Here is a 24,271-nt window from a genome sequence, read left to right on the forward strand (position 1 = left end):
AACACTTTTGTCGTTAAAAAGCACCCTACTTAGCATGAACAGTACCACAGAGGGTCCACTAGTTTATTACATTTTGAGATAAATGTCACTAGAAAGCGATGAAATCAAGACAAATTCCACACACAAAATAGTGACACTTCATGTTGTTAATTTCACATGTTCATTTATTTACTGGGGACAATCACAGCAGAGTTAAAGAAGATACTTGTATTTATAAGAATCACTCATTAAGCACTTAATTTATTTTTAAAGTCTCAGTTCCAAGCAAAACTTTTGTTATGCAGCTTTTCCACAGACAGAGTACAGCAGACATGTTGAATTGATGCCTACTTTATAGAATAGGAATATTCTATTGCAAGTGTTAAAGAAAATGATCCCAGAGATTCTAGCCCCTTCCCCAAGTTCAAATACTAACTTGCATTAGGTCAATACTTTTCTTTGATGAGGAATAGTCTATCAATAGTGAAGAACCTATCTGGAATAATCTATCCATAGGGATGCTATAAAAGGAAAAAGACTGAGCTCCATGAGTCTAACTAAGCACCTGAGATTTTTTAACCTACGATTCATTCTTGCAACTCTCCTCTGGGACCTTTTCCAAGACCACTAGATCACCAACCGTATGGAGACACAAAAACAGGGCACAGTGCTCTAGATGTGGTCTGACCAGCTGTCTGTATAGTGACAAAATGATTTATAATGAATGGTTCTATTAAAACAAGTCAATACCCTGTTGATCTTAGCCGGTTTCTTTATATTGGACATGAATGATTGGTCATAATAACATGAAGATCCTTCTCCCTCCCAACTTCTTTCAATATTGTTCCCTGAAAATGATAGGGCCAGCAGAGAATATACCTATCAACCAGCATGGCATTACGTTTATCTAAATTAAGTGTCATTTGCATTGTGTGGTCCACTCCCTGAGCACACCTAAATCCTTTTCAAACTGATTGCACTCCCCTTCCATCTTAACCCTTGCATTTTGGTGTCATCTGCAAAGTTACTTATCAGTCCGGGTCATTAATAAAGATCGTGAAGAGTACTGGGCCCAGGACTGATCTCTAGAGGACACTACGAGTAACAGGCCTCCAAGCTGAACCACATCTATTAACTACAGCTTTTTGGCTACAAGATTGAAGCCAATTCCTAATGCAGAGATTCAAATTCTCATTACTACCACAAGATTCTATCGTGTGAAGTAACCTAGTGTAAGGTACCTCAAAGGCTTTCTGAAATCCCAGTTAGACAATGTTTACCAAACTTCCCTCATCCACTACCCTCGCGACTGCCTCAAAAAACTCATCATATTTGTACAGCACAATCTATTTTTTCGGAAGCTGTGCTGTGTATATCTAAATGGCCCTATTACTTTCCCAATGATCATAAAGGGTACCTCTCTTATGATCCCTTCTAGCATCTTCCCAATAATGGATGCCAGGCCAAAAAACTTGTAGTTCCCATGCTCTGATTATTTTTTCCTGTTTTGAAAATAGAAACTACAAGAAACTAGTTTCCAGTCCAAAGGAACTATCCTGGATTCTATACTGAACTACTAAGAAAAGGGCAAAGGGCTCACAGAGCACCTGCCTCATTCTTTTAGTCACCCTTGCATGGATATTATCTGGACCTGGAGCCTTATTAAATTTGAACATTTCTAAACTACCCAAAATGACATTACCATCTATTTTAATATTGTTACGACCGAGGTGGGAGAAGTGCAGTCTTTTCTAGTCTCACTTCTCCACAGGTCACAACATATATTTTAAAAATGTTTACCCAGTTACTGATCGGTCAATCACATACTCTACTTTTTATCCCAGAATAAAATACATCAACCAGATTTCTTTAATAAACAACAAAATTATCAGTTTATCATCAAACAAGACTTATCCAGTAATGAAGCAAAGCATTAACACACAGATTGAAATATGAAAGATCCCTTTTTAAATTTCCCACACACACACTGAAAAAAATATAGTAATTCTCCCTGTAGAAGCCTGTCACAAAAAAAAGAATACTTTGGCCAAATACTTGCTTATTCTTGAAGAAAAAAGATCAGCTATGGAAGGAAGTCAGTTGTCCCTTTTGGTCTGGCATCAGAATATACAGTGACGGGTCACTGGGATCTTTTATGAAGCAGTTCTTTTCAGACAGCTAATCGGGCAGGTTTTTCCAGCTTCTCAGGAGAGATGCAGCACCAGGGATTTTAGCTGGCCCACACTGGATCTTTGCAGGATTTTTTCAAAGAGGTAGAGAAACAGTTGAGCTGGGCGGTTTCTTTTTCTTTGGCAGGCAAAACACCAACTGTCTTCAAACAGTTCACACCCCAATTGAACGGAAAATATCCAAACCCCAAACAGAAAGTCAACCTCCTGACCTCCATAAACCTTGACATGTGGCTTCTCTGTAAACATCTTCCCCAGGTCACCAAGGTTTCTGTTGTTTATTGAGCTTAAAGCATATGTTTTCAAACAACAGTTCAAGTGTCCTTTCAGTGAACACATTCATGGAATCTTTTCAGTTTTATCACAAGTCCTCAAAAAAATTAAAAAATGGAAGCACTTTCGTAACAATATTAATAAGGCTATTCAATATTGGAACACAAGAAACATCTACAGGAGCACAGACTGATGCAAAATAGTCATTTAGCAGTTCTGCCATAATCTGACAATCAGTTTGAATTATTTCATGGCCCTATAGGTTCCTTAATAGTCTTTTGGCACAGCTGAAAAAGCTCTTGCTATTAATGCTACAAATGCACACCATCTTCTTTTCCAGCTATCTCTTGGCTAATCTTATGGCTGTTTTTGCCTCTCTTAATTTGCACACAATACTTTTCCTTGTGCTCCTGTGAGTTAAAGTGAGCAGAAACACAGGAGATACTGGAAATGTGGAAAAGAAAACTTGTATTTATATAGTGCCTTTAACACAGTAAAACTTCACAAGGTGCTCCACAGGCACATTATAAAACAAAATATGACCAAAAATAGAAAATGCTGGAAACACTCAGTAGGTTAGGCAGCATCTGTGGACACAACGGATAAGTTAACTTTTGAGCTGTGTATCCTTCCTTGCAGTTAAAAAATAATAGCTGGTAGGTATATTAATACAATCCAAAATAGAGAGGGAAGTATACACACACACACACATATATATATATATGTATGTTATTTTATAGATAAATATATAAAAGACAAACCCAGAGTTGAATCAAGAGTAGAATAGTACAACATATCTCAGTAAAGTGGAAGTCACTGAATGCGCTAAACTCAGCACTGAAGCTCTATGTAAATAGATTGTCTTTAAACTACAAGTTGCTTGAAACTAAACATCAAATGCATAGTACTGTGTGGGCTTTCATAAGGTTTAAAGACCAACAAATTGGAGTTTAGAAGAATGAGAGGTGATCTTATTGAAAGACAAGATCCTGAGGGGACTTGACAGGGTAGATGCTGAAAAGATGTTTCCCCTTGTGGGAGAGACAAGAACTAGGGAACAAAGTTTAAAAATAAGGGGTCACCCATTTAAGACGGGGATGAGGAGAAATTTTTTCTCTCAGAGGGTTGAGTCTCTTTGGAACTCTCTTCCCCAGAGAGCAGTAGAGGCCATGACATAGAATATTTTTAGGACAGAGGTAGATAAATTCTTGACTAACAAGGGAGTCAAAGGGTATCGGCGTAGACAGAAATGTGCAGTTGAGGCCACAATCAGATCAGCCATGATCTCATTAAATGGCGGAAGTGTGTTCGTATGCAAGAGCTTGGTCAAAGTAGTAGGATCTAAAGGCCTGCTACCCGACGGGACCCGATGACATGTGTAAGGGTCGGGTCGGGCCCATCTTCCGGTTCCGGTTTTCGGGCTCGGGTCGGACACACACAGTAAGTGCTCTGCCGGTAAGTATTGAAATTAAAAAAACTTGCCTGAGCTGGGAGTCCGGGACGAAACTGAGTCTGCGCAGTGAGCGAGTGGCGTCACTATGATGTCATCACGCATGTGCTGCAGCTTCGTGGAGCTTCCCAGTCGGAAGGTAAGTAAAGGGATGGAAGAGATGGTCGGGTCGGGTTTGAGGCAAAATCGGAGGGGCTCGGGTCCGCTGTGGTTCGGTCAGATTCTTTTTCCCGACCTGAGCAGGCCTTTAGTAGGATCTCAGAAGGTTTTAAACATAAAGAAGTGTTAATGCACAAGGAATTCCAGAGCTCAAGGGCTAGCTAGCTGAAGGCACCTGAGAGATGATCTTATAAAAAGGTACATAACTTAGATAAGTGAATGGAAAAGGTAAATCTGGAATATTACTTTAAATAAAAATTGCAAAAGTAGAACACTGGTTCAAACTAGTAAAATAAAAATTTAAGACTAATATCAGGAAGTTCTTCACACAAAAAATGATCAAAATGTGAAATGGACTTCTTCTGAGCCAAAGAAAGAAAGGTAAAAACCTTAGTATCATTTAAGGAACAACTGAGTGCAGAAATGGGGAAATTCATAATGATCTTATGAGTCTAATAGTTTTCCAAAATTGGGAGAATAAATACTGACTGTTTCCATTGGCTGGCAAATTGCTAAGTGAGCAACATGAGAATTATAATTAGATGAAGGGAGAAATTGGAAAAACATTTTCAGAACAATCTTAGAACTTGGAACTGTTTACCATATATGGTTATTGAAAAAGGAATCTGATAAATAATTGAAAAGGAAGAATATAATGCATATGGAGAAAAGGCTGTGAATTAGAATAGATCATTCTAATTCAAGAGTGAGCACAACTTGGGTACACTGGGCCAAATTACCCCTTTCTCTGTTATAACTTCTATGGAAACAGACTCTTGAGGTTAAATTACATACATAATGCAAATGACTATGAAGTTCACATCTCATGGGAAATCTTTTATGTCACAGCCTGCTCTTTGAAGAATGAACAGCAACCTACTCCTATTTCCATGTCCCTATGAACCTAGAAGTTCTACAAGTTGTCAGAGAGATACAGCACCGAAACAGGCCCTTCGGCCCAACGAGTCCGCGCCAACCATATACCACCCATTTATACTAACCAGACATTAATCCCATTTTCCCTCAATTCTTCTACCACCTACCTACACTAGGGGCAATTTTTACAATGGCCAGTTTATCTATCAACCCGCAAGTCTTTGGCATGTGGGAGGAAACCACAGCACCCGGAGGAAACCCACGCGGTCACAGGGAGAACTTGCAAACGCCACACAGGCAGTACTCAGAACCGAACCCGGGTCACTGGAGCTGCGAGGCTGCGGTGCTAACCACTGCGCCGCCCTTAAAATTGTAAGAGAAGACATTGTAAAAACATAATGATCTTCCTACCAAACAGTTCCAATAAAGTTTCAGCCCAAAAGACTGAACTTGTCTATTCCCCAGTCTGTTAATCTGCATGTGTTAATATTTCAAAGGGACTGACTTGTCCTAAAAATGTTTAACTTAAATTCTGAACACATGCAATGATACTAACAAAGGAAATCCTGTCAGGACAGATGACTCCTTCTGAATATCTGATAGATCAAGTTTGAGTCCAATCTGGTCCCCCAGGTACAGAAATAATGAGCTTCCCTTGGAGATGGAGATGGCTGTTCCAATTACCACATTTACCCATTCAGAAATGGCCCATTCTGTCAGTCATAACATCAATATACTCAGAAGACCAGTCTCCATTTTTCAATTTGGCCGCCAAGGGTTCACAGGAAGTATGGTGAACCATTACAATATAAATCACGGGGTGGGAGGAACTGCATGAAGGTAATTGATCTGTTTCAGCAATGCTCTCTGGGTACCTGATGATTAAAGGCAGAAAAATTGCAAAACTCTCAATTGATCTGTAACTTTTCCAGTCTTGCGAATTCCTACCTTAACAAAGGTATCATGGAATATATCACCTAGACACTGAAACTGGCCAGATGGATTGCAATTGTCTTTTCTAGCCCAGTATATTGCTTTGGACTATGAATACCAAGATAAAAGTGCTTGTAGCTACAACAGCAATAGTACAGAAAAATTCTGAATTTTTCATTGTAGACAACAGGCGCACACTAAATGCAGAATGCTAGTAGGTAAAATTTGCTAAATGAATGATTTAATACGTTGTTTAGGTTTAACTTGCTCTACTTAAATGAGCTTTTAGGCTAATAGAACCAATAATTCAAGTTTATACTTTTCTTTTTGGTCTCCTCTCCAGTTTCCTCCTCTCTTTTACATGGATAACTAAGGATAACTCACAAAAGCACTTCAATTTTCCCGAAAGGCAAAGTATTACCAGTTATGCCAAAAATGGAAATACTATACTTGTTAGCAGAGATCTGTTTAATATCAGGTGTGTTTAAGTCAGTTCGAGTGATCTATTACAAATGAGAAGGTTTTGTGTATCACTAGCAAGATTTCTCCAGGAGATGCTATTTGGAAACTTTGACACTCCCATGCGATTCTGTTCCTTGGAAACCACCTCCACTGTGCTCATTGCTGTTGCTGGACAGAAATCAATATTTGTTTTGATACCAAATTTTAATCCAGGATTAAAAGATCAGCTATCCTCCAAATAACTGGGATAACAATATGCTATAATTACATACCAATGTTTTACACATTTTAAACTAAAGGGAGGGAAATTTGCAGAAATAGTTCATTTCCTTTTTTGTTGACCATCACATCTTCAGCAGGCCTTGTAAGTATATCAATTTTAGCACATATATATTAAAAAGACTAGATTTGTTCATTCAATCATCTACTCTACACCATGAATTCATTATCCTTTCAAAGGCCAGTATGATTCCACTGCTCACCCGCTTGAATTTCTAGTGAAACAAACATTTCACTCTTCAGTAAAATCAAACTTGAAGCAAATTTATTTCTTTTGACAAAAAAGCTGTTGAAACCGAAGAAACAGATTATTTTAGTGCATCTTTAAAGGGTATCACCAGAAGTACCCTAATTGAAAGATATCAAAATTGCTTGGTTAATTCCTTTCTGTCTTTGAGAATAAACTATTTTGTTTAAATATTTAATGGAGTACCATGCTGAGAAACAGGCATGGGAGCAGAACTAATGCACACAGCTGAAATGATTTGACTGCACACCCTTTTCCTCCCAAATTTAAACTGAGGCAAGAACCATCAGCTCAGTTCCCTCACAAACCTAAAAGCTGTACTACTCTAAGCAAGTTCTCATGACCATGCAACAGAATCACCACTTAAGCAAACATAGTCAAAATATAGCCATAGTTACTTCAACTTGTTTGTTGTCACTGTCTTTAACCATTTTTTTTTCTTTGCTATGTGTGAATCAGTTAAGGCACATATATGCATAGTTTCCAGACAGGCTTATATCTAAGTGTCCCAAAGTCAAGACAATGGTAGGAACATCTATTCAACTTATAAAATAAAGCAAAAAAAAAGTGGCAGTTCATCCAAGTTATAATGGTATAAAAAGTTTAAACATGTTAAAGCATTGGGTCATTTGACTTAAATTTGAGGTTATAAAACCAATCTGAATGACTTACACTCTTTGGAAATAACTAACACCAAAACCATATTCAAATTTAGGCCTATTTAGTGTTAACCACTGAAGATGTGACAGGTTGAATGGAAATATGATGGAGAGGAAAGCTGTAGAGAGAAAAGAGGATACTGAAAAATTTGGGACAATGCTTGTGAGGAGGATTAGTGGACAAAACAGTTACCAATATCAACACCAATACCAATATCTTTCCACAGATGCTGCCAGACCTGCTGAGTGACTCCAGCATTTCTTGTTTTTGTTTCAGATTTCCAGCATCCGCAGTATTTTGCTTTTATTTTAGTGTTTAATTCACTGCCACTTCTCTTCCAGGAATGCCTACCTTGAAGAAGTTCTGCTCTTCTCTCCGACGGGATTTTCGTTTGTCTCTTTTACCTTGTTCACCTTCATTGCTTTCTATTTCCCTCCTGGTGTTTGATAAGGTATCTACCAAAACTCGTTTTCACAGCCACATCTCCTTCCTCAGTGACTGTCTCCGGCTCCGACTTATTCCACGTGGATTCCAACTGCAGTTTCACCCATCATGCTTTGAAACCACCCAGGATCACAGGTATCTCCGAGAAATACAACGTTCCTCGGACTGCTACTCTCGCCGCATCCTGAGATCCACACTCAGTGCTATGCGCCGCCACATGCACACACTGGACCTCCCTCTCCAGCAGCACCGTCTCACCTTATCTCAAAGCTGTTCTACTCCGCAGTTTCATCTCATCTTACGTCTCATCCGACGCATTAACAAAAAACTTTTTTTCTTCCTTTCAGGTGTTAAGGAACGCAAGCTCCAGCAGCTGATCGGGACTAATGCCCCTCCAGATCCTCCTTCCGCTTCACTTCCCTCTGACCCCACCCCTTCTGATCTGACCCCTTGCCGTGTATTCACTATACCCTCTGACCTCCCCCTCTCTGATGCTGAGCGTTCTGTACTCAGCAAAGGTCTCAGTTTTATCCCCTTACGACCCCACCTCAATGAATTTCGTGCTCGGCATGACGTTGAGCTCTTCTTCCGTCGCCTCCGCCTCACTTCTTCGACCAGGAGTCCTCCCCCCGACCAGCAGACCCATTCACCCGCCTCCAGCATTCTCCCTCTACCTGGACCCCTCCCCCTGGCCTCTTACCCGCTCTTGATCTCTTCATTGAAAACTGTCGGCGAGACATTGGTCGTCTCAATTTCTCTGCCCCCCTCACTCACTCTAACCTGTCCCCCTCTGAACTTGAGGCACTCCGTTCTCTCAGGTCTAACCCCGACATGGTCATCAAACCTGCAGACAAGGGTGGTGCTGTTGTTGTATGGCGTACCGACCTCTATCTTGCAGAAGCTCAATGCCAACTCACGGACACTTCTTCCTACCTCCCTCTGGACCATGACCCCACCACCGAATATCAAGCCACCGTCCAAAGGACTGTCACTGACCTCATCTCCTCTGGAGATCTTCCCTCTACAGCTTCCAACCTCATAGTCCCACAACCCCGGACAGCCCGCTTCTACCTCCTTCCCAAAATCCACAAACGGGACTGTCCCGGCAGACCCATTGTGTCAGCCTGCTCCTGCCCCACTGAACTTATTTCTTCCTATCTAGACTCTGTCTTTACTCCGCTGGTCCAGTCTCTTCCCACCTACATCCGTGACTCTTCTGACGCCTTACGTCATTTTGACAATTTCCAGTTTCCTGGTCCCAACCGCCTCCTCTTCACTATGGACGTCCAATCGCTCTACACCTCCATCCCCCACCAGGATGGTTTGAGGGCTCTCCGCTTCTTCCTGGAACAGAGGCCCAACCAGTCCCCATCCACCACCACCCTCCTCCGCCTGGCTGAACTTGTTCTCACATTGAACAACTTCTCCTTCAACTCCATGCACTTCCTTCAAGTAAAAGGTGTCGCTATGGGTACCCGCATGGGTCCTAGTTATGCCTGTCTTTTTGTGGGATATGTCGAGCATTCTTTGTTCCAGTCCTACTCAGGCCCCCTCCCCCAATTCTTTTTCCGGTACATTGATGACTGTATCGGTGCCGTTTCCTGCTCCTGCCCCGAACTAGAAAACTTTATCAACTTTGCTTCCAATTTCCACCCTTCTCTCACCTTTACATGGTCCATCTCTGACACTTCCCTTCCTCGACTTCTCTGTCACCATCTCTGGGGATAGGTTGTCTACCAATATCCATTATAAGCCCACTGACTCCCACAGCTACCTCGACTACACTTCTTCACACCCTACCTCGTGTAAGGACTCCATTCCATTCTCCCAGTTTCTCCGTCTCCGACGCATCTGCTCTGATGATGCTACCTTCCATGACGGTGCTTCTGATATGACCTCCTTTTTCCTCAACCGAGGATTTCCCCCCACTGTGGTTGACAGGGCCTTCAACCGCGTCCGACCCATTCCCCGCACCTCTACCCTCACCCCTTCCCTTCCCTCCCAGAACCGTGACAGGGTTCCCCTTGTCCTCACTTTTCATCCCACCAGCCTCCATATCCAAAGGATCATCCTCCGCCATTTTCGCCACCTCCAGCGTGACGCCACTACCAGTCGCATCTTCCCCTCCCTTCCCGTCAGCATTCCGAAGGGATCGTTCCCTCCGCGACACCCTGGTCCACTCCTCCATTACCCCCACCACCTCGTCCCCGTCCCATGGCACCTTCCCCTGCAATCGCAGGAGGTGTAATACCTGCCCACTTACCTCCTCTCTCCTCACTATCCCAGGCCCCAAACACTCCTTTCAGGTGAAGCAGCGATTTACTTGTACTTCTTTCAATGTAGTATACTGTATTCGCTGCTCACAGTGTGGTCTCCTCTACATTGGGGAGACCAAGCGCAGACTGGGTGACCGCTTTGCGGAACATCTCCGCTCAGTCCGCAAGCAGGACCCTGAGCTTCCGGTTGCTTGCCATTTCAACACTCCCCCCTGCTCTCATGCTCACATCTCTGTCCTGGGATTGCTGCAGTGTTCCAGTGAACATCAACGCAAGCTCGAGGAACAGAATCTCATCTACCGATTAGGCCCACTACAGCCTGCTGGACTGAACATTGAGTTCAATAATTTCAGAGCATGACAGCCCCCCATTTTACTTTCATTTTTAGTTATTTTTTCTTCCTTTTTTTTTTACATTCCTTTTTACATTTTTTACAATTTTTTTTGTATTTATTTCATTTCATCTTAGTTTGTTCAGTTTGCTTACCCACTGTTTTTTTCAGGTAGTTTTTCTTCAGGTTTGCACTTGCTGCTGTTCAATATTCAGTGTATTCACACCTAATCTGTACTAATGCTTTGTCTTTCAACATACCATTAACATATTGTTTGCCTTTTCTCCGTGACCTTTTGGTCAGCTATGTGGCCCGGTCCAATCTGCACCTTCTCCTTTGTTATCTCTTGCCCCACCCCTACCTCACTTGTTTATAATCTGTGACTTTTCTAATATTTGTCAGTTCCGAAGAAGGGTCACTGACCCGAAACGTTAACTCTGCTTCTCTTTCCACAGATGCTGCCAGACCTGCTGAGTGATTCCAGCATTTCTTGTTTTTGGACCAATATCAACATATATAGATGGTGAAGGGCCAATAAGAGTCAGGCAGGGGAAAGTGGAAGTAAAAACTAAGCATGAAACTAAATCTGACAGCAAAAGACGAGTAAATAAAAATGACAGATGGAAAAAGACAGGGTTTAGCACAATGATGATAAGGTGGCACAGTCATAAAGTAGAACTAATCATAATTCACACGTGGGATAAATTTTGGTAATCTTCACATTATGCTAAGATGATAACTGACTCTTTTGCATTCATCGATGTCAAAGGAGGTCAGTGTTAGAGAATGAAAGACTTTTGCACTTTTAAAATTCAGGAACTAATATCTGTATGGTTTAGCTCCCTGTATTCTGACCGATGAGTGTGTCAGCAACCCGAACACAGAAAGACATCCAGTATTATTTTAGCCTATTTCTGCCATGAGTAACCCTTTACAACTCGAGTGAGATTGCCAATTCTTTCTGCATTCTAGGCCTGCTTCCACTTTGAACTGGTTGAAACTAGGTGAAAATAAATTTTCAAATCCACAATGCCAGTTGTGTACTATAGTAAAAGTATCACACACACACTGATTCTAGACCAACAAGTTCACCAATTTTAGGAGCTGAGACAAAGCTCTACACAATATATTACAATACAACTTGACTCCTATTACATCTACATCAGTAAACAGCATTGCTGTTATTGGAATGGGCTTCCCATGCACTCACTATAAAGAGATATGGGGGTAAGACAGGGACATAAAAAGGCCAGCTACAATGCTTAAAGAGAATACACTTATCCAGTTTTAAGTAAAGCCAAAATTTTATTATTGCAGATGTAGCAGCGCAGACTGAGACCAGAAATTATACAAGTGCATGTGGGCTACAAAGGGAGACAAAAAACAAAATCAGGAAGAGTTCCTACTCTGAGCTGCTTACCAGTATTGGAAAGTGCACATGTGGGTATCAAATGAGAAGATAATCAGGCTCAGCTGCGACACTCCCAAAGGCAGATAGCCAAACACTCAATGCCTAGACTCATACAGGACTCTGGCCTACCCAAATTGATATTTTTAATATGAAACAAAAGTGGACGTTTGGGCTTAGGAGGACCTAATCTTACTGGAGCGGCTCAGTGGGTAGCACTCTCACCTGAGTCAGATGATTTGGGTTCAAGTCCCACTCCAGGACTCGCACACAAAAATCAAGGCTGACACTCTAGTGCAGTACTGACAGAGTGCTGCACTGTCAAAGGTGCCATCTTTCAAATGAGATGTTAAACCGATGCCCCGGTTTAAAAGACCCCAGGGCACTATTTCAAAGAAGAGCAGGGGAGCTCTCCCCAGTGTCCTGGACAATATTTATCCTTCAGATCACAGAAGGAGATTCTGGTCATTATCACATCGTTCTTTGTGGGAGTTTGCTGTGTACAAATTGGCTGCCATGTTTTCTATATGACAACAGTGACTGTACTTCAAAAATACTTCATTGACTGAAAAGTGCTTTGAGACATTCAGTGGTCATGAAGACATTATATAAATGCAAGTTTTTCCTTTTTGGGCTGGCAGGGAGTGAAAAGTTAGACCTGCTAAACTGATTTTAAAACTAAACTAAGGATTGTATTTTTTTCAGTGACTATACTTCCAAGATTTTCTGTTAGGGCTTACTCCCGAGACGCCCACAAGGCAGTGGGGTTGTTGGGGCCCCTACACAGGGGTAGGTGGATGCCGGTGGGAGGGGAAGGGGGGAGGGGTGCGAGGAGGAGGAGTGCGGTGGGAAGGGGTGGAGAGAAGGGCGTGCGGGGGGAGCAGGGAGGGGGGGAAGGGGTGCTGGGGGGGGGGGAAGGGGGTACGAGAGGGGTGGGGGGGGGAAGGGGAAAGAGGGTGCAGGTAATAAAACATTGCATCAGCTCCCACCATTGTCCCTTTTACAGTGGTACTACTACTGGGATCGGGATCAGGATCCGGGAGCCGAGCCACAGTTGTGGGGAAAGTTTGTGTGGAAACGGCGTGGAGGCGCCGAGTGAGCAGGAGCCGCTGCCGGGACCATGTGACTGCTCTTCCTCCCGATCGCCGCCGTGGACCAGCTCCTCAACATCTATAAGGTGGACCATTCCGTCCACCAAATCCTGGAGATTTGTCTGTGCTGATGATCTAGCACTCCAGGGAAAATATTGTCACTGAGACCGCCCTCAATGCAGCCTAGTCTCTGCCAGTCATGGATGAGCTGGACATACAGCCAACAAAATCGGAACTCAGTGATGCCATTGATTCTCTAGCCAGCGGAAAAGCCCCTGTGAAGGACAGCATTACTCCTGAAATCATCAAGAGTGCCAAGCCTGCTATACTTTCAGCACTGCACGAACTGCTTTGCCTGTGCTGGGACGAGGGTGCAGTACCACAGGACATGCACGATGCCAATATCATCACCCTCTATAAGAACAAGGGTGACCGCGGTGACTGCAACAACTACCGTGGAATCTCCCTGCTCAGCATAGTGGGGAAAGTCTTCGCTCGTGTCGCCTTAAACAGGCTCCAGAAGCTGGCTGAGCGTGTCCATCCTGAGGCACAGTGTGGCTTTCGAACAAAGAGATCCACCATTGACATGCTGTTCTCCCTTCGCCAGCTACAGGAGAAATGCCATGAACAACAGATGCCCCTCTTTGTTGCTTTCATTGATCTCACCAAAGCCTTTGACCTCATCAGCAGACGTGGTCTCTTCAGACTACTAGAAAAGATCGGATGTCCACAAAAGCTACTAAGTATCATCACCTCAGTCCATGACAATATGAAAGGCACAATTCAGCATAGCGGCACCTCATCAGACCCCTTTCCTATCCTGAGTGGCGTGAAACAGGGCTGTGTTCTCGCACCTACACTGTTGGGGATCTTCTTCTCCATGCTGCTCTCACATGCGTTCAAGTCTTCAGAAGAAGGAATTTTCCTCCACACAGATCATATGGCAGGTTGTTCAACCTTGCCCGGCTCGTCACTGGTACCAGACCCACCGGCCGTCCATGTCTCCGCTTTAAAGACGTCTGCAAACGCGACATGAAGTCCTGTGACATTGATCACAAGTCATGGGAGTCAGTTGCCAACGATCGCCAGTGCTGGCGGGCAACCATAAAGGTGGGGCTAAAGCATGGCGAGTCGAAGAGACTGAGCAGTTGGCAGGAAAAAAGACAGAAGCGCAAGGAGAGCCAACTATGTAACAGCCCCGACAACCAATTTTATCTGCAGCACCTGTGGAAGGGTCTGTCACTGTAGAATTGGCCTTTATAGCCACTCCAGGCGCTGCTTCACAAACCACTGACCACCTCCAGGTGCTTACCCATTGTCTCTCGAGACAAGGAGGCCAAAGAAGAAGATACTTCCAAGAGTAATACATGTGAACCACCTGACGATGTCCTGAAATATAAAGTGCTATCTAACTACAAGCTTCACAACCAATTGGATTGAAATTAATTGATCTGAAATGGTTTAATTTCCAGGTAAACAAAAATGCAGGGTTTAAGTGTAATAAATCATTAACCATTATAGACAGAAATATTTCAACATGAACAGTTACTTTTGTATCCTGTCAAAATTAGTTAATGGATAACTAAGAATAGGAAAGAAAAGTAGGTCAATATTTCATGTAACCCTTCAGCAAAACATCAGTATAATGGAGTCTGTGCTTTATCCTTCTGCTAGTTAAAGAGAATAACAGAAGGGTATATTTGCCCACTTGAAGGTGAAATTTTTCTTCTTGATAACTTTGCTGAAGAGGTTGGAGTACAGAACAAAATTTCCAGTTTCTTAAACATCAATTCTTGTGAAATGGTGAACAGGATGAATTTCATTCTCATTGCTGTTACGTACCCTGAAAGCACTGGCTCACGCTGAGGTGTGGGGGTGGGGTGGTGTGGTGTGGGAAGGTGGATTGCAGCCACCCTCCAAAGTAATCGTTAGTCACATGTGGCTTGGATAATGAGCCTAAGCTCTTGGTGTTCTCCAGTTCTATGGATTTTGTATGTTGAACTGACTACTCTCATACTAGAATTGACTGATTCTGTTGTTTCAATTGACGACAATTGGAATTCTGGCATGACATGTCAACTGTGCCAAAGTTGTCCACAGAAACATAGAAATAGACATAGAAAATTTATGACACAGGAGCCCATTCGGCCCATTGTGTCTGTGCCAGCTGAAAAAAGAGCTATGCAGCCTAATGCCACTTTCTAGCTTTTGCTCCAGTCTGTAGGTTACAGCACTTCAATTGTATATCAAAGTACCTTTTACATAATGAGGGTTTCTGCCTCTACCACACTTTCAGGCAGTGAGACCCCTACCACCCTCTAAGTGAAAAAAATCTCAACTCCTCTGTAATCCTCCTGCTAATTACTTCAAGTCTATGACCTCTCTGCTAAGGGAAACAGATCCTTCCTATCCACTATCGAGACCCCTCATAATTTTGTACATCTCAATCCAATCGCCCCTCAGCCATCTCTGAAAACTCCAGCCTAACTAATCCTTCCTCATAACTAAAATTCTACATTCCTGGCAATATCCTCGTAAATCTCCTCTGTATCCTCTCTAGCTCGATCACATTCTTCCTGTAATGTGGTGAAAAGAATTGTATGCAACACCCCAGCTATGGTCTAACTAGTGTTTTATAACCTCCATGCTCTTATATTCTATGCCTTGGCTAATAAAGGAAAATATCTTGTATGCCTTCTTAACCACCTTATCTATCTCTCCTGCTACCGTCAGGGATCTGTGCACATGCACTCCAAGGTCCCTCTGTTCCTCTACATTTCTCAGTATCCCATCACTTATCATGTTATTCCCTTGCCTCGTTTGCCCTCCCCAAATGCATTATCATGCAATTCTCGGGATTGAATTTCATTCACCACGTTTCTGCCCACCTGACCATGTCATTGCTATTTTTCTGCAGTTTACATCCTTCTTCCTCACCATCAATGACATAACTAATTTTGGTATCATCTGCAACCCTTCTAATCATACCCCCTATATTTAAGCCTGAATCATTGATATATACCACAAAAAGCAAGGGACTCTGTACTGAGCCTTGCAGAACCCACTGGAAACAGCCTTCCAATCACAAAACCACCCGTCGACCACTACTCTTTGCTTCCTGCTCTTGAGCCAATTTGTAATCCAACTTGCCACTTATCCTTGGATCCCACAGGCTCTTACTTTTCTGACTAGTCTGCCATGTGGGACACTCTCAAAAGCTTTGCTAAAATCCTGGCAGAGTACAACAAACGTGCTACACTCACTAACCTTGCCTTTTACCTCCTCAAAGAAAATTCAATCAAGTTAATCAGCCACAACCTTCCCTTACCAAATCCTTGCTGACTGTCCTTGATTAATCTGTGCTTTTCCCAGTGGCGATTTATACCGTTCCTCAAACCTTTTTGCAACAATTTGCCCACCACGGAGTAATTAATTGGTTTATCCTTCCTCATTTTTTAAACAAAGGCACAACTTTGGTAGTCCTTCAGCGCCACAGCAGTAGCCAGAGAGGATTGGAAAATGATAATTAGAGTCTCCGCTATTTCCTACCTTGCTTCAATTAGGAGCAGGCAATTCTTCTTGTTGATCGTAATTATCGGCACACCTCTATCCTGTTGCATTATTTCCTATTACACTGCATCTTTAAATATAATTTCTTGCATACTTAAAGCACTAGGTTTTAATGCTGGCAATACACATCTGTGATATTCATAATTCAACAACACCTTGTCCTCAAGTGCAGACAGATATCTCCTTCCACCATGTGTATTGCCTGCTGTATTGTCTACCCTTAATCAGATGAGAAATTTAAAGACCAAAAAGAGATCTCCAGGACTGAGAGAATTAGTGGCACAACTAAATGCTTTTTTCCCCAGTTCAAAACGGAAATTTGTGCCGTCCTAGTGGGTCGGATGGCGCCCGCCCAACACCAATCAAGTCCCTTAAGTGGCCACCGAGCGATAGCTGCTGGCCTTTCTGCGTGCCGGGGGGGGCCATGGCAGTCAGGCATGGGGTGCCCGATTGAGGGCCGCCCCCGCCTCCCAACCCACCCCTGGGACTCAAGACGCCACCCCTCCCCCAAATGACGACCCTTGCCTCGCCGCCACAACCGATCGCCCCCTCCAGAGAGGCAAGCCCAACTTACCTCAAGTCCTGGCTCCATGGCGTTGGCTGGGCTGCAGTCCCAGCAGTGGCCACCGCTCCTGGTGGCGTTGCTGGGAATAAGAGCTGCCAGCCCACAGATCGGCCGGCAGCTCACTGAGCCGGGACTTCTTCCCTCAAACGGGCGGAAGTCCCGCCTCGGGACAATTAAAGCCCGGGGACCCGTAAAATGCAGGTCGGATCAGGGGGCTAGGTGGAAGCGGGTTTGCTATTGACTTTTACGTCGGTGGCGAAGTCCTACCCGCCTATGGTAAAATCCAGCCCCAAGTGTTGATTATTCCTACAATAACTGGGACATACAAGTAGCAAGCAAAATCTGGATTTTTGCTGCTTACTTTTTTTGAGAAGAACTAACAACCAATGCGGTCATCTTAAACAATAAGCTTCCACGTAATAAAATCTGGGATGCACAAGTAGTCAGAATTAGAGGAGGAAAGATATCTTTGAGGGTTGTGGAGCTGGAGGAGATTTCAGAGATACGGAGGGCGAGGCCACAAATGGATTTTAAAATAGGCATGATAATTTTAAAATCAAGGCATTGCTTAACCAGGAACAATGTACGTCAGCGAGCATAGGGATGATGGGCGAACAGGACTTGGACACAAACACCAGAGTATGGATGATCTCAAGTTTATGGAGGGTAGAATGTGAGGTCAGCCAGGAGTGCACTGGAATAGTCAAGTCTAGAGGTAATGAGCAGATGAGCAGAGGCGAAGTTAGGCGATATTACGGAAGTGGAAATTAGGCAGTCTTAGTGATGCTGTGGATATGTGGTCAGAAGCTCATCTCAGGGTCAAATATAACACCAAGGTTGCTGACAGTCTGATTCAGCCTCAGACAGTTGCCAGGGAGAGGGATGGAGTTGGTGGTTGGGGAATGGAGTTTGTGGCATGGACTGAAGACAATGGCTTCAGTGTTCCCAATATTTATTTGGGAGAAATGTCTGCTCCTCCAGTACTGGATGTTAATTTAGAGTCAGTAAAGGGGTTGAGAGATGTAGTGGTGAGGGAGAGCTGGGTGTTGTCAGAGTACATGTGGAAAGTGATATTGTGCTTTCAGATGATGTCACCAAGCAGCAGTATGTAGATGAAAAATAGGAGGGGTGCAAAGATAGTTGATCAGCCATGACCTCAATGAATATAGCCTACTCTAAGGTGTGGGAGCAGGAAGAGAAGTATAATTGTACGTAAAATTGGATGGATAAGAATGGAACCTGATAGTACCTGAAGACAGAACCTTGAACAATATCAGGTATCACGGGGACCAGGAGGGGGATATGCGTGGAAAGTTCTTTACGCAGAGGGTGGTGGGTGCCTGGAACGCGTTGCCAGCGGAGGTGGTAGATGCGGGCACGATGGCGTCTTTTAAGATGTATCTAGACAGATACATGAATGGGCAGGAAGAAAAGAGATACAGACCCTTAGAAAATAGGCGACATGTTTAGATAGAGGATCTGGATCGGCGCAGGCTTGGAGGGCCGAAGGGCCTGTTCCTGTGCTGTAATTTTCTTTGTTCTTTTCTTTGTTCTTTGAGGGTGAGAACAGATTAGTGGGAATGCATCAGTGTATTACCTCAACTTCAGCCTGCAAACATTCTGCGATCAAAATGTAGTTGCTTCACAAGCTATACCATCCATGTGACGGTAAAGTTAAAAATACGAAGAAACTTATATTAAGTAAGGGAAATGTTAATGGGAATCCCAAGCATCAGGCCAACACACCAAGGGCGCGCATGCGCACAACTCCTTGCCCCATCACGAGCCCGGGGCCTCCCTCCTCCCACTCCCGACGGTACCCGCCCCACGACACAAATAACAACATTAACCTTCAACAACACGAAGAACTCAAACATTCTCCGGAAGGATGGGGGAAACACCCTGGCGTACGTTACGGCCATCTTGAAGAAGAGTGCGTGGAAGAGCCGGTCCCGGACATTGATGAGCGGGTTCGGGTTCAGGTTGTTGTTCCTCACCCGGTTGGGGTTGTTGGGCTGATTTTCCGACATTTTCCTCAACTCGAGCGGAAGAGCAGAATTTTCAAAAAATAAAACTAGAGTTTTTGAGTTTCTATCCTAACAGTGTTATGTCAAAAAAGTCACCTCGCAACGGGGCCAATTTTCACAGTTTTCCCCCACCTTCCCAGCCGCGCTCTCAACTCGTCTGCCCAGACCCGCCGTTTCCCACACTGCACCGCGCACACAGCCCCCATTCCAACTCCCAACCTTAGCGCCCTCATCGGCTGGGAGGAGTTACTGCACCTCTTCACATACATAGCGCCGTCCCCGCAGCCACGGTCTGATTTCCAAAATTTGCGCCTCTGTTAGGAGCGGAGGAGTTAGTGCACCTTAATCCCTGCCATCATGTGCGGTAATAGGTCTGTAGGACAACTGACTGTATCTATATGTAGGAGTTGCTGAAATATGGACATAACTAGAAGAATATTGTGACGTATATCAGAAAATTATTGCCAGAATGCATTCTACTAACTCTATAATGTCTACAAAATTATTTTGAATTTTCCATTATTAGAAAGTATTACGTTGGCATGGTAAATTCATAATCTGAAATTTAAAAAAATCATGCAAGATAAATAAAATAATTTTACCGCCTGTTATATCTTAGGAAATTGGGCAGTGAGATTTCAGACACCATCAAACTAGATAAAAACAAGGAATGCTGGAAATACTCAGCAGGTCTGGCAGCATCTGTGGAGAGAGAAGCAGAGTTAACATTTCAGGTCAGAGACTCTTCTTCAGAATTGACAAATATTAGAAATGTAGAAGATTTTAAGCAAGTAAAGTGGGGGTGGGACAAGAGATAACAAAAGATAGGACAAGGTCACAGAGAATAACTGACCAGAAGGCCATAGAGCAAAGGCAAAGAGTATGTTAATGGTGTACTGAAAGACAAAGCATTAGTACAGAGAGGGTATAATGTAAAGCCCAAAGCACTCCAAGCACAAACTTTAAAAAAAAACAGTAACAGTGGGTAGACACAGTAGAAACAAACTAAACACAAAAAACCTAAAACAAAATAACCAAATAAAAAAGAAAAAATAACTAAACAAAAAAAGGGGGGGGGCCCATCATACTCTGAAATTATTGAATTCAATGTTCAGTCCGGCAGGCTGTATCTTGCATAATCGGTAAACATCGAGCTTGTGTTGATGTTCGCTGGAACACTGCACCATTCCCAGGACAGAGATGTGAGCATGAGAGTGGGGGCGGGGGGAGGTGTTGAAATGGCCAGCAATTGGAAGCTCGGGGTCATGCTTACGGACTGAGCAGAGATGTTCCACAAAGTGGTCATGCAGTCTGCGTTTGGTCTCCCCAAAGTAGAGGAGACCACATTGTGAGCAGTGAATATAGTAAACTAAATTGAAAGAAGTACAAGTAAATCACTGCTTCATCTGAAAGGAGTGTTTGGGGCCTTGGATACTGAGGAGAGAGGAGGTAAATGGGCAGGTATTACACCTCCTGCAATTGCAGGGGAAGGTGCAGTGGGAAGGGGATGAGGTGGTGGGGGTAATGGAGGAGTGGATGAGGATGTCGTGGAGGGAACGATCCCTTCGGAATGCTGACAGGGGAAGGGAGGGAAAGATGCGTTTGGTAGTGGCATCACGCTGGATGTGGCGGAGGATGATCCTTTGGATGTGGAGGCTGGTGGGGTGGAAAGTGAGGACAAGGGGAACCCTTTTGCGGTTCTGGGAGGGAGGGGAAGGGGTGAGAGTAGAGGTGTGGGAAATGGGCTGGACACGGTTGAGGGCCCTGTCAACCATAGTGGGGGGTGGGGTGGAATCCTCGGTTGAGGAAAAAGGAAGACATATCAGAAGCACTGTCGTGGAAGGTAGCATCATCAGAGCAGATGCATCGGAGACGGAGAAACTGGGAGAATGGAATGGAATCCTTACAGGAGGCAGGCATACAGCGACTCACTATGAGGGACAGTTCCATTCTCGACACCCTGGTCCATTCCTCAATCACCCCAACACCCCCTCCCCTTCCATGGCACCTTTCCACGCAAGCGCAGGAGATGAAACATCTGCCCTTTTACCTCCCTGCTCCTCACCATCCGAGGCCACAAACATTCCTTCCAATTTAGTATACTGTATTCGCTGTTCTCAATACGGTCTGCTCTACAATGAGGAGACCAGACTCAGATTGGGTGACCACTTTGCGGAACACCTCTGTCTAGTCTGCAAGCATGACCCCAAGCTTCTAGTCACTGTCATTTTAATTTTTCACCTTGCACTCAAGCTGACCTCTATGTCCTCGGCCTCCTGCAGAGTTTCAATGAAGCTCAACACAAGCTGGAGGAACAGCACCTCATCTTTCGATTAGACACACTACAGCTTTCTGACTGAACATCGAATTCAACAATTTCAGACTGTAATCGCCATCCCCATTTTATTTCATTTTTCATTGCAGGTTTCAGTTTTACTCATGTTATCCCCTTGTTTTTGCTTTCAGATAGCAGCTGTTCATCATTCTGCCATTCATACCTCCTCTAGACACATTTTTTGTCTCTTTACTTGACCCATTGCTACTCCCTTTGGCCCTACACAACCAACTCTTTTGTCATTTAATCTCTCCTATCCTCCACCCTATCACAGACCTTCCCTTTTGTTCATTTTCCACCATCTCCCCTTTCACTTGCTTAAAGCCTATTATATTTCTAACTTTTCACACCCAAAATGTTAACTCTGTTTCTCTCTCTGCAGATATTGCCTGACCTGTGGAGAATTTCCAGCATTTTTGATTTTATTATAGTAAAACTCATACTTTGTTTCAAAAGTTTAATCTATGAGTTGTGCTGATGGCTCTGTTTTTGAAACCATAGAGACCAGGAAGTTCTATCCCTGATTAGTCCTGGGTTAGCTGCTGTAATAGTAGAGGTGCGATCATTGAACTCGGTGCCACAACTGTGTGTGATGGGTGAGGACAGGCTGGGCCTTGTCTGTGATGTCCCCTACAGTCAAACAGCCTATTGAGATTCACTGTTCTTGTTTGCCCCGAAGGATGATCCCATATATGAGTGGTTCTCAAACATTTTTGGCTGAAGCCCCCTTTTCAAATGGATTATTTTACGACCGACCGCTCCAGTCAAAGCCCCCAATCAAAATATATGATTCTGATTGTGGTGGGAAAAGTGCACTGTTAATTCAATCCCGCCCCTCCAGATCGCCTAACATATTATCTTAAACTTTCCAAATTAAAGAAACACTCAGCCAAATTGTACCATCTGTTAACCCCCGAATGAGGCTAACCAAACCAGGTGTCTTTAAGTCAACAAATAAACTGTTTAACTAGAAAAACTAAATTCTTAAACACTACGAAGATTTAAACAACGTTTAAAATAGCAAAAATTAGATTCCTTGCAGATTTACACCTCCCAATGAACAATCCTCTGATTAAAGTCCACACACAATCCTCCAGGGTCCGATGAGGAAAGGAAAACAGTCCAACACCTGAAGTTTCAAACTCCTCTTTCTTCCAGCGATGACCACAGTAGATCAACAACTTGCAACCCCTTTCAATAGAATCAATCTGGCTTTAGAATTTTTGAGAGATAAAAGATTGTCACAGTCTAACTTCCCTTCCTTCAGTTTAAATTATCAGAGATCTTTGTTTTGGCTTGACTTTTTAGAATTTTGAGAGAGAACAATAAGTAAACAGACTAAATTCTCTTCCTTCAGTTTAAATGGGCTGAGAGCTCTTCTTTCAGGTGCTAGCACACAGCTGTCTGTCCGTGTCCTCTTAGAACAGTCTGTTTTTTCACTATAAGCCAGTTCAAAATTAAATTGTAACAAATGTATCTCTCAATGCTCAGTCCAAGTGGCTGTATCCAAGGCGATGAGAATGCGCCCTTTGAATCGCAGTCTCTGAATGGCTGTATTCAAGTCAACGAGAATGCACCCTTTGAATCGCAGTCTTCAAATATCTGTATCCAATGCAACGAGAGTGCATTCTTTTACTCAGTCTTTAGAGCTTGCTGCCTTAAAGCAGTACGGCTCTTTTCCAGCCTTAAAGGCACACCGCATTCTACCCGGAAAGAAAAACTACAGGATCATAACAATTAGCAATCACAGACCCACTCACCCCCGCCCCCCCCCCCATCTAAATTATATTCTATACTCACATTAGAAAAGTGTTGCATGCAAAGAGTGTTTTAATAATGCTTTTAAGAGAACAAATAATTACTTAGAATAGCAATTTGAGGACTATTTCTCTGACGTAGACAGTGATGAGACACACCAGACAAACCAGAGATAAAGGATAAGAGTGACTCCACTAACATTTTAGTGCATGCTAACTGAACTGCTTTTAATGTGGTTAAAGATTGCCTGTCGATGGTATACATATCTAATCAGTTCACAGATCACATTCAATACAAATAGTTATTGGCAAAATCAGTCTTAACAACAGTCTTGCCCTATTTAGATGTTTAACAGGCTCAAAGCAGGTTACTATCGTAAGTTAAAAAAGGAACTTCCCATCAACATAAAAGTTTCCTTCCTCCAATTCTATTACACTTGAACATGACAACCTTGGAAATATTTTACAGACCAGCCAGTTTCAGTGTTATGTAGTCATTCAAGGAATTTACATTATTGCAACATAGTGAAAGATTTAATAAGTCATACTGACAGCGTTTCCACAATTACAAAAATCAAACCAAGAAGAGTTTAATATCAACAGAAAATGCTGGAAATACTCAGCAGGCCAGACAGCAGTATAAGAGCACAGGCACAGTGCATGAGTCCAAATTGAATCCACCATGAATATAAGATCAGCAGCTGGCCTCCCACCTCCCCTCTCCTCCCGCCGAAAACTGCTGAAAACGGTGCTGCAGAGATGTCCATCACTGCGAAGAAGGCCAAGCGTTCAAGAGCTTGATGTATGGATATCTTTTCAGCTACTTGTGCAGGACTAATACTAACTAACTTGATTTATACAAAGTGGACAGCTTACCTTTAATTTTCCTTCCTTTTCCCCTCCTGTGTTTTTTTCTCTCTCCTGCTAGGGAGATTATTTTGCGGACCCCTGGAAAGTCTC

General features: G+C 43.4%; 1 protein-coding gene across 2 annotated transcripts in view; it reads right to left on the reverse strand.

Moving 5' to 3' along the window:
- The window catches only part of tmem259 (transmembrane protein 259), a 78,591-nt gene extending 59,195 nt beyond the window's left edge, over positions 1-19,396 (reverse strand). For both annotated transcript variants that reach the window (XM_068016470.1, XM_068016469.1), the window contains exon 1: positions 19,043-19,396. In XM_068016470.1, coding sequence (XP_067872571.1) covers positions 19,043-19,222 — 180 coding nt within the window. In that variant the 5' untranslated portion in view covers positions 19,223-19,396. The remainder of the gene's footprint in view (positions 1-19,042) is intronic.
- Positions 19,397-24,271: the final 4,875 nt, after the last annotated feature.

Source organism: Heterodontus francisci, chromosome 36, assembly GCF_036365525.1.
Source record: "Heterodontus francisci isolate sHetFra1 chromosome 36, sHetFra1.hap1, whole genome shotgun sequence".
In the NCBI taxonomy this organism is placed as follows: Eukaryota; Metazoa; Chordata; class Chondrichthyes; order Heterodontiformes; family Heterodontidae; genus Heterodontus; species Heterodontus francisci.